General features: G+C 37.6%; 1 protein-coding gene across 1 annotated transcript in view; it reads right to left on the bottom strand.

Moving 5' to 3' along the window:
• The window catches only part of VPS13C (vacuolar protein sorting 13 homolog C), a 194,547-nt gene that overhangs the window by 94,427 nt on the left and 85,793 nt on the right, over positions 1 to 14,327 (bottom strand). Inside the window, 9 exon segments of the mRNA XM_038418760.2 lie at positions 1,596 to 1,758; positions 3,151 to 3,210; positions 5,431 to 5,510; positions 6,963 to 7,107; positions 9,082 to 9,215; positions 9,891 to 9,999; positions 10,639 to 10,767; positions 10,769 to 10,787; positions 11,183 to 11,487. Of these exon segments, the coding sequence (XP_038274688.1) occupies positions 1,596 to 1,758; positions 3,151 to 3,210; positions 5,431 to 5,510; positions 6,963 to 7,107; positions 9,082 to 9,215; positions 9,891 to 9,999; positions 10,639 to 10,767; positions 10,769 to 10,787; positions 11,183 to 11,487 (1,144 nt within the window).

Raw genomic sequence — 14,327 nt, 5'->3', positions numbered from 1 at the left:
AATTTAACAGATGCAAAACATCTTGTTGTAATTAAGGTTTATATATACACACACTGTTCAAAAGTTATCTGTTGCAACACCTTGGAAATCTTAACTCTATTTGATCAAAGCTGCAGCAAAATCTGATTACATTGTGTAGCAGACTGATAATTGTTCTGGGACAAAAACAACTGCCAAATAAAATATAGGCATAGCAATCACTTCAAAACACAATATGGTTACATTTTCCATATTTGTCCTCATTTGAAACTTCCTCTGAGAATAGTATAATTCCAAACACAATTAGTAGTTCATTCTTTACATATACAGGAAAGAAAACTAGACTTCACAGTGTGGTGAGAAATCATCCTCAACACTGTCTGTCCTGGACAGGAAGGGAAGCCTTCAGGTGTAGGGAGAAAAGCAGCTCCTAAGACACAGACCAAGACCAATTAGGACAGTCAGTCAATTTCAAGCTCAAGCCTATAAGGCTTAAAAATAACCCTAAAAAAAATCCCCAAACTAGCCCATCCCTAAATAGCTTCTAACAAAACTCTCTTTACTGCCCCCATCACTAGGATACAGGCAGCGCTTGCTGATATGAGTGTTTAGGATTCCCCTTATAAACTGTGTTTCCGTATAGTCAGAAAGTTGGCAAATATATGATGAAGTTTGGTTGATTTCAAAAGATGCAAGCATTCATATGGAATTGTCAGATCTGGCAGCGAGAGGAGGTAGTGGCACATACACTTATGAAGCACCATACTTTAGGTATGTTTCACTACACATTTCAGCAGTGAGTTTTGATGAGTCATAGTTCAGTGAGGGAAATCCGACAACGAAGCCTCATCCTCTGCAGCTCCAAGTTTTATAGGACATTCGTCTGGCCTTTTCAGCTTGTCATGCAGTCTCCTTCAGTGAGATGTTAAGGCTACCAACAATTTCTTGCTACACGTTAGAAAAATGCAATGAAGGGTTATACATATTATGGCAGCTAACTTGTCATCTTTTACTAGAAGCACCCTTGTTTTTCTACAACCATTGTTAATGTTCAATTAGAATACTACTTTATCTATCTATAAGGAATAGTAAAGAAAGGTATTTGTCAAGTGACCAGTTTTAATTCATTCAGGTAATTAAAGTTATGCAAAAGGCTAATGGGTAAGAAGTGGGAGTGTGAAATGATCATACCTAACCTCACTAATTCATACTAATGAAATAGCTTAACCATTGATAAAACCAGGTTTGTTTATTTTAGACTCTTGGTGGACGTGAATGTAGGCAAATTAACCAGTTAAGATAATGGTCTATAAAAATGAATTCACTATTTGGGAAAATACCTAACGCTAGTAGTATCTGTGGAACAAGAAAGTGTTTAGCAATTACCAAAAGAAGATTCAATATCCTTAGAAACTCATCTGTGATTTTTGTTCAAACGGATATTTAACATTGTGATTTACTATTGTCTTTTTCCATGTACCACCGGTTGTGTGACTAATGTGTTGCCAGATGAACAACAACAGAGTTCTGTGTTGCTTGCAAACGATGTTGATTAACAGCAGCTGGCATGCTACTGCACCACAAATAAAGATATGGAATTTCCAATATCACAATACCTGCTTTGAGAACAGCGCTTTTTTGTTCCTCTCGTTGAGGTTTTGGGTCAAATCCTTTATCAGAGCTAGTAAGGCCACCTGATGGAACACTGTATGTGACAAAGTTCATGATGGAAAGTAAGGCTTCTGTGTGGAGTATCAGATCCAAAGATGAAAAGGTCACCTGACATGATATGTGTGTGAGAGAGAGAGAAAAAAAATGGTATTATTAATAAAACGCATCATACTGGTATGTTATGTCTTTGTATGACTAATTCAAAACCACTAAAATATAGAAAAAATTACTTACTCTTTACTTATGTAATCCGACATTTTTGACCAACATAGCATTGCATAACAATAGAGAAGAAAGGCGCCAAAATGCTGTCACATCAAAGCTTAGAATGATACAAGACGATCCTACAAGGACATTATACCACCTTCTGTGCCAAATATAAAATCTGCTATTTGATGTGAACCTGCATTTTTAACTTGCGCTACTTAGGTGAATATAATATACAGTATTAATATTACTTTATATTGCTTAATCCTTCTCCATGTCACAGCTCAGGGTCAGAAAGCATTGCATGTTTAACTATGGCACTGAAAAAGCCAACCAAGGACACACAGCTGTTTCTGTCTAGAGCACCTACTACATCTAGGTGAAGTTCTGGGATAATAAAAGGCTTCAAACAATGCATCCACAGTGGAGGGTGAGCTATAGTGGTTGTCACTAAAATCTATACCGTTAAAATATGACAGAATGTAAGCTAGTATGGTATTGCCTTGTACTGTAGTAACTTTTGGCAAATATTTATTTTATTATAACCATGGCTTCTCTGGCCTTCCCCCCTCATCTCTGAAGTGCATATTTCATCACTTAATGAGGTTCTAAAGGTGAGTTGCCCCTGCAAAGAATCAAGTAGTCTTCTATACTACAGCTGTTCGCTATCGTCCATGTGATCTGGGTTGTGTACAGAGGTTGCTTGCTTCAAAAGGATACTGAAAGGGGGTGAGAAAATAGAGCTGAGCTAGCTCACCTGGGGTACAGTCTATCCACCGAGGAAACATTGTGAAAAACTCTTCCTCCAAGCAAGGAGTAGCCTCTTTGTGACACTGTCTCCCATGTTCCACTTGGAATAGTACACTGCTAGAGCCTGCTTGGCTCATGTCATAATTTAAAAGCCACCCAGTCCAGAGCCTTTACATAGCACAACTGTTCCTTCCCACTCTGGTTCTATGAGCTTTTACTTTTCTACCACAAATATATTCCCATTTGATATATTAACAAGTTTACTACTCTAGAGTACAACACTTCCTCACTTTTAGCAAATCGCATCCCACAAAAACTATTGTCAGAAATTGGCATTGTCACTTAGCTAAGAACAGATTAAAAATTCATCAGTTCCCATTTAAAAATGAATAACCAATTCTAGACACACCATTTTTCAAGTTACCTTAAAACCAAGCGTACTTTAAAAAAGAAAGATATTTTTAGTTAATCTTTCAAAATAATTACATATTAACATAGGAACTCACCTAAAAAGCTTGCTGAAGTCTACGTACTTATACTTACATTGACAGTTTGCTTGGTATTTTTGTAAGTAGTGGTAAAGTCTGGTCCATCTGCATCAGCCTATAAAAAGAGTCAAGACTGAAGCACACAGTAACAATATCTGTATTTTAATAGATGAAGTACAAAGTTAAAATTGAAATAAGATGCCAATTTTTAACCATGAGAATAATTAATCAAAGGAAAACATTACAAAGGGACAATCAATTCACCATCACTCAGAGACCTTAAAATTAAGACTGGACGTATTTCTAAACTATACCTCCTTTGCCACATAAGTTAATAGGGTCTATGTGCAAATTTACTGGGTGAAATTCTATAGCCTATCTTAATTAGGGGGTTAGAATAAACAATTATAATAGCCCCTCTTGCCTTCAAATCTACAAACCACCTGACGGCCATTCTGAAAATACCATAAGCAGCTCTCATACAAAACCAACCTTCCACACAAACTTCCACGTGGCTGGACTTCACAAAAAGAAGACAAGACAAGCCATTAACAATGCACACTTTACTTCTTTACAGAGGAAAAAGGACAGTAAACTATCTAAACTCCTACATGACACAGGGGGCTACAAGAGTGGTACCCTTAATTCACCCAACAATATTGTTAATCTATCCAACCACACACTTAGCCCGACAGAAGAGTCTGTCCTATCTCAGGGACTCCTTGTTGTTTTTGTGGATACAGACTAACATGGCTACCCCTCTGATACATAAGCAGCTTGATCTCTTGTTGGTTACAATTATGTACTTCCAGACTAAAAAGATAAAGAAATGCACTAAGAGAACGGAATGCACTAGTGTTAAGGACTACTGGACTGAGATGGTGTCCTCGACTTCGTCCCTAATAACCACATACCTTCTGAAAGATATCCTGCATTGTAGGTTCTCTCTTGTTATAACTAAATCTACATTCATAGCTCACTCCCCCCTGAGAGGCTACCTTGTTCAGAGTCCATTCCCCACAATTTGTGAACCCTACTGAGCCAGTACCATTATTAAAGGAGCACCTGCCACACAAATAGGTATGAGCAAATGTTCTATTCCATTTAACAGAGCTTTCTTGCAAAGAAGGTTGTTCCTTGTGTGATGAATTGAGGGTTCTGTCTCTACTACTTTTGAATTGTGGACGGTATTAAGAAACTGTATCATGTAATTATTGTATCATGAAAAGTCTACATGTATGTGGATCCCGCATGAGTTAACAGGGTTCTATTGTGTGTCTGTCAGGCCAGAGACTACAGTGAGTCATCAGCACTCAAGGAGCATCTATTTAAAGTAAAGTATCTTGGGACAATGTGATTGCTCAAACTGGCAGAAGAAACTTCCACTTCTTGTCTACAGGAAAAAGAGTTTGTCAGTGCAAAGCTAACAGGAGGAAAATAAAAGAAGCAGGTGACTCCCAGCAGGAATTTATAAAGGGACTCCTGGGCAGGAGCTGGTGGGGAAAGATCCATTTTGCATCAGAGTAAGGTAAGAGGCTGCTGCAGGGGCAGAGTAGGTAAAGTTGTGGAAGACCCTGCCTGACAAAACACACATGATCCCTGCCCCAAGGACAGGGTGAGCTAGAGAAGGACACTGCGTTTAGGCTGTTTTATTGTTTTGCATGATCTGTACTCTCCTGTGCTTTCCATGATTAAATATAAAGATCATAAAGATACTGTACAAAGTGTGTGTGTATGATGACTGTACAAAATGTGTGTGTATGATGTGGTATGTTCAACCACTGTGGAATTTGAAGAGTCACTGTTCTGTACCCAGAGGGCTAGGCATCTGGATAATCAGCTCCAATACTTCGAAGAAGAGCGTCAAATAGAAGGTCTGCACCTTGAAAGTGCATCTAGTCACCCCAAAATAGAGGCAGTGGCTAGATTCTGCTAAGACAACAGAAGTAGAATACACCACTGGGAATCCAAAGCACATGAGGCTTGGATTCCCCACACACAAATGCTAGTGGGTAGCCAGGAAGCGGTGCTCACTAGGATCTGACACATCTTGTTCCCAGTGGGAGAGGATACATTCAATCATTTGGAAGATATTGCTTTCAATTACTTCATATTGATTCTTCACTTCAGTGAGCACTATGCTTGCTAGTGTAAGAGCAGAATGCAGATTTTATTCTTGAAAATTGACAACTGGCACAGGATTTTCATCATTTAGACCCCAATCCTTCCAATACTGCTGCCTGTGATTGAAGTTTAATGCAGGTGTGTTTGCAATATCAGGGCTTTAAAACTGGTTAAAATAATCGAGAGGTTTAAATAAAGACTACACTAAAACCTTTATGTATTCCATTTTCAGAAGGTGTTCACCAGTCTCATCTGAAGAATTAATAATATGAAGAGGATCTCCTTTTGAATCTGTAGACAAAAAGGCACATATACGTTTATATTACTTCAAATCACTCTGTCTCACATACACGTTTTATAAGAAAGCAAGCCACCATGCAAATGCTTTAACTGTTTATTGACTCAGCTATTGAAAGTGAACAAGTAATGGGTCATAATGAAAATAATTGTAAGTAGTTATTTTCAGTTTAAAGACCACTGAACAAGAGGTATCTAATGAAAATAAATATTTTATGTAATTTTATCAAAGTAATGCTCTTAGTTGTTTTTATACTATGTTAAACCCAGAAAAAATTTCAGTTTGGAAAAACTGTGCATCTTCCCACTGCTACTTTTACATCGTAGCAAAAATCAGAATCACTACTCAGTTATTTCAGTTATACATCTAACACTGCAAAAAAAGACCAATAGCAGGAAGTTTCAGAAACCAGATTAGCTGTCTCAAGTTCGTGCAACAGGACTACAAATAGTAGCGCAGATCTTCAGGCTCCGGCTGGAGCCCAGGCTCTAAAAACTCCATGAGGGAGGAGGATCCCAAAACCCAGGCTTCAGCCCAACCCTGAAATCTACACTGTATTTTTAGCCCCATAGGGTGAACCCAAGTCAGTTAACCAAGGCTCTGGGACTTGCTGCCATACGCTGTTTTTTTGTTGGTTGCTTGGGTTTTTTTTGTTTGTTTTTTTTCAGTGTAGACACACCCTTAGGGGGAAAAAAGTCTTCCTTTTGGACTCAAATTTACTGATGGATTTTTCCTTATTTAAAAACACAATAAAAAATGCTGGAATTCTCATCTTAGCATATATCTATTAATGAGTAGTGCTTTAGCTGGGTATGAAGTCATTCAATTAAAATTAAACTTTCACTAAAAATTTTTTTTAGCATTTACTTTTGGAAACAGTACAGCTATCAAATTATTATTATTTATTATTATTATTATCAAAATAATAATTATATAATATTAAGGTTGCACAATTAAATTGACAGTTTGTCTTCATTGTGTTGTTAGCTCAAGCTATCACCTGAGTTTTGTTCTTAGTCAGGCTCATACACAAAACCATCTAGCTCAAATTAAGTGGTGCTTTAAGCTCGAGCTAGCTGGCCCAACAGAAAGGGTTGAAGCTCCAACATTGCTGAGGATGCAGCAGCATGAGTTAAAACTCATCATCTGCTAACCTAATCACTGTGTATCTCAAGTGCTGGTTTGCGGTGTGGTTGCTCTCACTGGAGCTGTTACTCCATTTGAACTAGCTTAAGTGTACTAACTCAAGCTAACTTTTTCACTAAAGACAAGCCCTTAGACTATTAATGGCTGACTTATTGAAGCACCATTACCTAAGGGCAATGTCTCAAAGCTAATGTTGCTGTAGAAATTCATTTCTGCACTTCTAAAATTTTTAACTGTATAACCTTATTGCTATAATGTTTGTGTACTATATAAAAAGTGCCAAGTTACAATGCACCTACCAGTAAATTCAAGGCACTTCAAAATAATTTTATTCAGATATGCTGTTGCAGTCATATCGTGGTTTCCAATTCTGGTTTCAGTTCCAAGCTGCAGCACAGTTAGGATATGTAAGGGATGCCTCTGTCTCATCAAGGTTACCACAACCTAGAGGGGGATAAATTGAAGTTATATTCCAATAAAATAGTTCACTGATTATACTAGGTAATTATAACGTCCACAACTCTACTCCATCAGCAATGCCAGCCTTGACACCTTATTTATTTACCTCACACATGCCTGTATCTATGCTTTTTCCATACTTCTCTATATGTATGTAATGTTCTCCCAATTCCACTTAGCCAAGCCACTATACCTGTAAAATCCCTCCAGAAAAATCTTCACTTACAATCTATTGAAACAGTATGAAAAGAGAAAAAGGTTCGTTCTCTCTCTGGCTTTTTCTCCTCCTCGTCTTATCTAGATCAATTTTATATTATAAACTCTTTGGTGTAAGACTTTGTTCAGTGTTGTACACAAAACAAGCAAATAAACACTTAGAAAAATACCAAGTTGCTCTCTCTGGGGGCAAGGAGGGGGGAACTGACACTAATGTGAGCCATGTGCCATTTTAGATGAGTAACGTATGTAAATCCTCAAGTGAATGAACAAAATGTGCAAGTAAATAACTGTTCTTCCAGTTAGAATCAAGATGATTAAAATATCACCTTAACACCACCATCAATGTACCCCATCTCAATAATACACAGTGCTTACTCCTCAGCAACTTATGATCTGAGCTAAGGGGAAAAACCACCATGAGTCCAGATCCAAAGTACAGCAATTTTGGGTAAGAGATCGATGAGGTAGTAGAAAGCATTGCAGGATGCAGTTAGTTTTATGGAAGTAGATGAAAAATAATAAAGCGCTTGTTAGAATATTATGAGGAAACCATTCCAGGTAGAGGGCCAGCATGATAAGAGGCATGAAGACAAGAAAGCACAAGAATTATAGTGAGTCAAAAATATTGGGAGGGACATAGGAGGAGTAGAGACACAGAACCTTATAATCAAAACGACAATGTTTTAAATGTGCTATCCCCTATTTTCAAATACAATCATGAGTTAAGACCCAGATTCTATCCTCAGTTCTGGCCATTTTGCAGCATGAAGCACAAAGAGACCTAGTCTGTCCCTAACTGAAGAAGTGAGAGTATCCCTGGCATAGGGGAAATCTCAGATGGTGTAAAGCAGACTAGCTTGATCCTATGGCAACTGTTCCCCAAACCCTGTCAGAGGCATTTGCATTCTGCCAATTCTCAGCTAATGTATATCCCCACAGTGGCCAGAGCTAACGGGATCAAGTTAATACAGCCGTTAGCATGATCCAGTTTACAACAGAACTGGGGACAGAGCCAGAACATTTCATATTCGGACAGTCTCTGGAAAACAAATTGGGTTCACAACACAGATCAGACAGCTGATTACAGCTCCTGGATTTCCCCCACCCTCTCAGAAAAGGAGAAAAAAAATGGGCCAGTATGTACAGTATGAATCAGAGCATGCAATTAAGTCTGACTGAATGAAAACTTAGAGGCTCTTTTCTCTTTGAGGATGAGAATTTTTATTTTCCATTTTGTAACTCTTCTAACAACCAGTGATTCTAGGGACTATTTTGGATACCACAAGATTTCTTTGCTGGAATCCAAGATTTTGCTTTGTTTCATTTTATTTGGACTGGCACACAACATTCTGATATTGCAAAAAGTCTAAAGCACAAGGTTGTCAGTATTTACATTTGATTTGGGTCCATTTAAAATTACCTAGGGAAATTATTCTTTTCTATAGCAGCATCCATCTCTTATCAACATTTCTTCACTGGCTGAACATGTAATAAACAGGTTGCTGAGAACTGCTGGGGGGGAGGGGGAGAGAAGGTGCTACACTGGGGACCAGGAAACTGGCATTGAGTTGAGCGAGTTCCAGCCACTAGTGATATCCTTAACCAAGGTCAATCTGAGTATCCTGCTGAACTGGCTTTATGGTTATTCTGTCCTGGTTGATGCAAAGCCTCCACAGAGAGATACAAAACCTGGTCTTCTCAGTCAGACACAAGCAAGGTATTGTATAGTTAAATATGTACCTCTTTGATTTCAAAATTAAGGAGCATGTTGGTTACATCTTCACGTAATGCTACTTTTGTTGTACCAGGTAAGCTTTCTCCTGAAGTACTCTCATTCTGTCTTGACAGAGGTATCTCAGTTCCTTTAATTTTTCCTGCCATTTTCAATGATTTGTTAATTTCACACAAGAAACACATTCTATGTATTTTATATATTTAAAGATATATTTAAATTTTAGTGAAAATGTACAAAATTTCTTTCAACTGAGCCTTTCAGTAAAGAATGGAAGAAGGAAGCATTGTTGATTACAAACACCGCAATAATATGGCTTTCATAAATGCAGCTCTAGATGTGACCATCCAAGAAATACAAAACCACCACAACAAAACAACCACAACTAAAACACCACACAAGTTACTGGGTAATGACTTTTTAGGACTGTGAAAAGGAACCTGACTATCTACAATGGAATTCAGTCTTATTTACAAGATGTTCTTTCTAAAAGATGGCTATGAGATTTAAACTCATCTGATTTTCTCACAATATGACAATATTGGCTAACTCCACATGAATTTTTAGTTAATAACACTTCTCATTTTTACTTCCAATATTTTCACTTTGAAATATATGTTTAAGCATGAGCAATGTCAACATACATACATAAGACAAGAAAGCAAGAGAACAAAACAATTATGTGGTAAAAATTAGGGATAGGCTTAGAGAGTTACAGTTGCTTTTCATTTACATTTATCTGTTCACTTTCACTGAAAATTTAATGAAGACTAACACCCATTTAAAATTGAAGATTGCAGAAGAGAAATTCTCTTACCTTCCTTTTGCACTATTGGTTTTGCTTTACTTAACATTTCATCTGCTTCACTAAGGTTTTCTGTCAGTACTTTAAGCAGAACATTCAAATCCTCTTGACTTAAAATAACCTGTAAAGTAACAGCTTCATGTTTTTAAGAATGAATTGTATATCTATTCCTTCTACTGTTCACCTATATCAGCAAAACAGCTCTTTATGGCACGAACATATTTATCACGTCTCTTTATCACGTCTCACTCAGCAGTACCACTCAAAAGAATCAACCACCACAATAATACGGCTTTCATAAATGCAGCTCGAGATGTGACCATCCAAGAAATACAAAACAACAACAACAAAAACAACACACAAGTTACTGGGTAATGACTTTTTAGGACTGTGAAAAGGAACCTGACTATCTACAATGGAATTCAGTCTTATTTACATGTTCTTTCTAAAAGATGGCTATGAGATTCAAATTCATCTGATTTTCTTTTTATACAAATGTACATACATTCGTATTTTAGTTCAATACTCTCGTGCAGTAAAATATTTTTAAAGAGTTTTTTTGTTTTTTAATTCCAACTAAACCTAACACAACATGATGAGTCTCCTCTTGATCCTAATAAACCTGCATAGATTTAACCAACCTGTAACTTTTTTTTTTTTTTAAAAACAAAGAACATTTATGGAATTGTTAACAATGTAAAGGTTCACACTATCAACACAACACAATCAGAAAGTAGTGTGTTTAAAAAAAAATACTTACATTCATTGTGTCAAGATGCCCTTTGATTTCCAACATAGGAATTTTGTGATACCAAGATGCAGCTAGATTTCGATTCACAGACAGATTCAGATTAATAGGATGAAGTATCTGAATGTCAGGCTGTGAAAAAACCAGGCTGTATAATTGTCCTAGTAAAGAAACAACAAAAATATGAAACAAACCATATGTTGTGACATTTCAAAAAACAACTTAAAGCTCAAATACAAACATTCTTGAAGTGTGTTTATATTTTCATAAATAGAACACTATTTGAGGTGATGCTGCCTTTTGTTCTCAGTCAACTCACTATTTAAATGATTTACAGCTTTACTTACCTTCACAATGGAAAAAAATAAACACCATCTTTTTATCCTAAATTCACCAACTAATTTAAGGGATATTTTAAAAGTAATATTTTGTTCTATCCCATGGAGTTCGAAACTACAGAGAAGTTACATTAAATAACTTCATAGCAGGTAAATTACTAATAATTAACTGTTGAATTTTCAGTTCAAGTTCAAGATGGTAAAATCAACTAGCATACCTGGACAGCTTAAGCTTCGTGAGCTGCACATCCATTTTATCAATGACTGGAGGAAGTGAGCAGCCTTCAGCAGATACCAGGCTAAACTTGTTTTGTACCCTGATCAAACCAAGATCTATTAAGACAGCATTATGGGACACCGAAGACTGAGGTATGATTATAACTGGCGCTTTCAGATGAATATCCACTGAAAGGCGAAGACTCCTCTCAGCCAGATCTTTCACGCTGGTAGCAGCCTTTTCTGCAGCTTGAACTGTAGCAGCACTCAGTGCCTCCTTTGCTGTTTGAAAGTTGTTCAGAAAGTTCTGTAACAAATATAAGGGGGTGGAAAGAAAAAAATTAAGGTGCAGCTTAGTTGCTCTCCTTTTGTATAACTAATGGTGAAAAGCAAGTTTCTTATCTGTTAACTTTTTCCCATGTCAAGATAATATGGGTTGACAAATCAGATATGTCCGGTTATCTGTCAATCAGGAAGGAAGGTACCAATCGGAATTAAGCATTTTTTGCAATCATCTACACCCCTATCACATTCCCTACAAGAAGGCTCTTCAGTTTGGTGACTTTTTGACATGTCTATTCATTTGGTTCTTTCTCCTGGTTGCATTATCTCTATTCAAGCCAGTACCTAAATGGTGAGTAACTACACATCAATGTCACCTCATCATGGAAAAATACAACAGGTAAGATACTTGTTTCTCAAGAGTGCCACAGGTACAGATCAATTCACACAGTTTAGTCCTTGCAATCTTCTTTCTTCTCACATGGTGGCAACTAATATAGTGGAATTGTGTTTAAGCTTTAAGTTAATCATGAGTCTACCATGTAAAAAGCTACATGAAAGCAAAATCAGAAGCTGTCAGAGAGAAGTAATCCACAGGCCTCTTCTTTTTCCTTGGAAACTGGAGCTGAGTAAAGAGAGAGTGGGACTTCCTCCTCTATTTGGTACAGTCTAGATGAAGTTTAAGAGTTCTAGGGGAATGAAATGTCAGAGGATTTTACTCAATTTAGCGATTTCAGAAGTGTGGGAACAAAATCACCTGGTTATTGTGGAAAGCAGAAATTATAATAGGAAGGTAATTGTTTTAGACTTTTTCTGACATTTCGACTGTTAGGTCCAGAACCCATGCAAAAAGAGTTTAGATCCCTTGAAAAGAGACAGTAAGTGCCTGAGTTTGTAGGATGGGTCTCCATGGACAGAGAGCTTTGAATACCAGGAAGGAGGATTCTAGGATGCCAGCCTCTCGATGGATGGATTTCTGGGACTTTACCAAGCAAGTTAGTGGCCTGTATGTGCCTGCTGAAATTCCTGTGGACAAGTCTGGGTACTTTAAAAGCTAAGGAAACAAGGGATCTAGCCAAGATAGCACCTCAGCCAGAGACACGAGTTGCTTCTTCTAGCAAAGCAAGAAGTGAGCTGAGGAGCATGTCTGCTGAGAAGCGAGAAAAGGTGCATCTCCCATCTCCGTGCCACTTTCACAACAAGAAATCAACGCATGGATAGATAGTGAATAATGTTAACATTATGTGACATGGTCAGGCCAGATAGCTACAGGAGAATAATAGAGTGGAATAATAGAGGAGAATAATAATGGAGACAATTAAGACAGGCTGATTAGAACACCTGCAGCCAATCAAGAAGCTGCTAGAATCAATTAAGGCAGGCTAATCAGGGCACCTGGGTTTAAAAAGGAGCTCACTTCAGTTTGTGGTGCGCTTGTAAGGAGCTGAGAGCAAGAGGCGCTAGGAATAGAGAGTGAGAACGTGGACTGTTGGAGAACTGAGGAATACAAGCATTATGAGACACCAGGAGGAAGGTCCTATGGTGAGGATAAAGAAGGTGTTGGGAGGAGGCCATGGGGAAGTAGCCCAAGGAGTTGTAGCTGTCGCACAGCTGTTCCACAGATTCTAGACAGCTACAATCCACAGGGCCCTGGGCTGGAACTCGGAATAGAGGGCAGGCCCGGGTTCCCCCCAAACCTCCCAACTCCTGGTCAGACACAGGAGGAGATGACCTGGACTTTGGATTCATGAAAACAGCTAAACTGAGGTCTGCCATGAAGCTCCACGGCGAGCAAATCCGCCAGTAAGTGCAAAACCCACCAAGGTAGAGGAGGAACTTGTCACAATTAATACAGAAAATCTGAAAAACAGATACAGGCAACAACAGACAACTTTGTGAAACTGAAAACTAAATTTTAAAAATATTAAGCTTTATGCTCTTTCCTCTAGTTTGCGAAACAAATTTAGTAAATGACAGCTTCTTCGGTGTCTTCCCAAAAGGTATATTAAAAAAATGCTGGCTATTCTAATAATTTTAGATTTAACAACATCTGTGATCCAGAGTGAGAACACAAATTTGTTTCTTATGGTTTTACTAAACGAAGATACATGCATATGCTAGGAGATAATTCAGCAACAACATTGTGCTGGACACATTTAATTGATATGTCACTCTCCATCAGAATTGTTATTTCCTAGTTTCCAGATTCAAAAAAATAAATGTTTTCCCCTTAAGCATGTCCATACCAATATTCCACAATTTTATAAAAGTGTAGTTATTTTTCTTTAAAACTATAATGTGTTTTCACAGACCCCTGAATGACTTGGACACCCAGGTCTTATTAGTTTTAAAGTAAATTAGGCATTCAAATTGTTTCAATGTAAACTGGACATTCAGCTTTGAATATCTCAGCCCAGACCAAAGATACAGTGGTTTCTATTACTCCTAAAAGGATTTGTTTCCATTTTATTGGGACATTCAGAATTAGAAGTACCACAAATTAAATAGTAAAAGTCTTGTAAAAAGAATACATAAAAAAATAATGCTGTGCATTAGTTAAAGCAAGAGAGGAAAAATTTGGAATATAAACTTTCTCCAGAGATCTCTTAGAGAGAGCATTCTACTGGATAAGAGAATGGGGCTATTGAACACTCCGTCTAGAACACTCATTCAGTAACAGTGTAAACAGTTTGTTCTGCTTAACCTGGCATTTTAACAATGTTCACCAGTGATTGAAGGGGTTCCCATTCTGCTATTTACCCAAATGTAACAATCCTAATTCTTTACCATGATTAACTCTTATGTCAACAAATTGCTAGCCTTCACGAAAAGAATCAAAACTCTTTAACCTCAGGGCACAGCAAC

This window comes from Dermochelys coriacea, chromosome 10 (assembly GCF_009764565.3).
Source record: "Dermochelys coriacea isolate rDerCor1 chromosome 10, rDerCor1.pri.v4, whole genome shotgun sequence".
NCBI classification, from domain to species: domain Eukaryota; kingdom Metazoa; phylum Chordata; order Testudines; family Dermochelyidae; genus Dermochelys; species Dermochelys coriacea.
The sequence above is the reverse complement of the archived record's forward strand: the minus strand, read 5'-3'. Positions and strand labels throughout refer to the sequence as shown.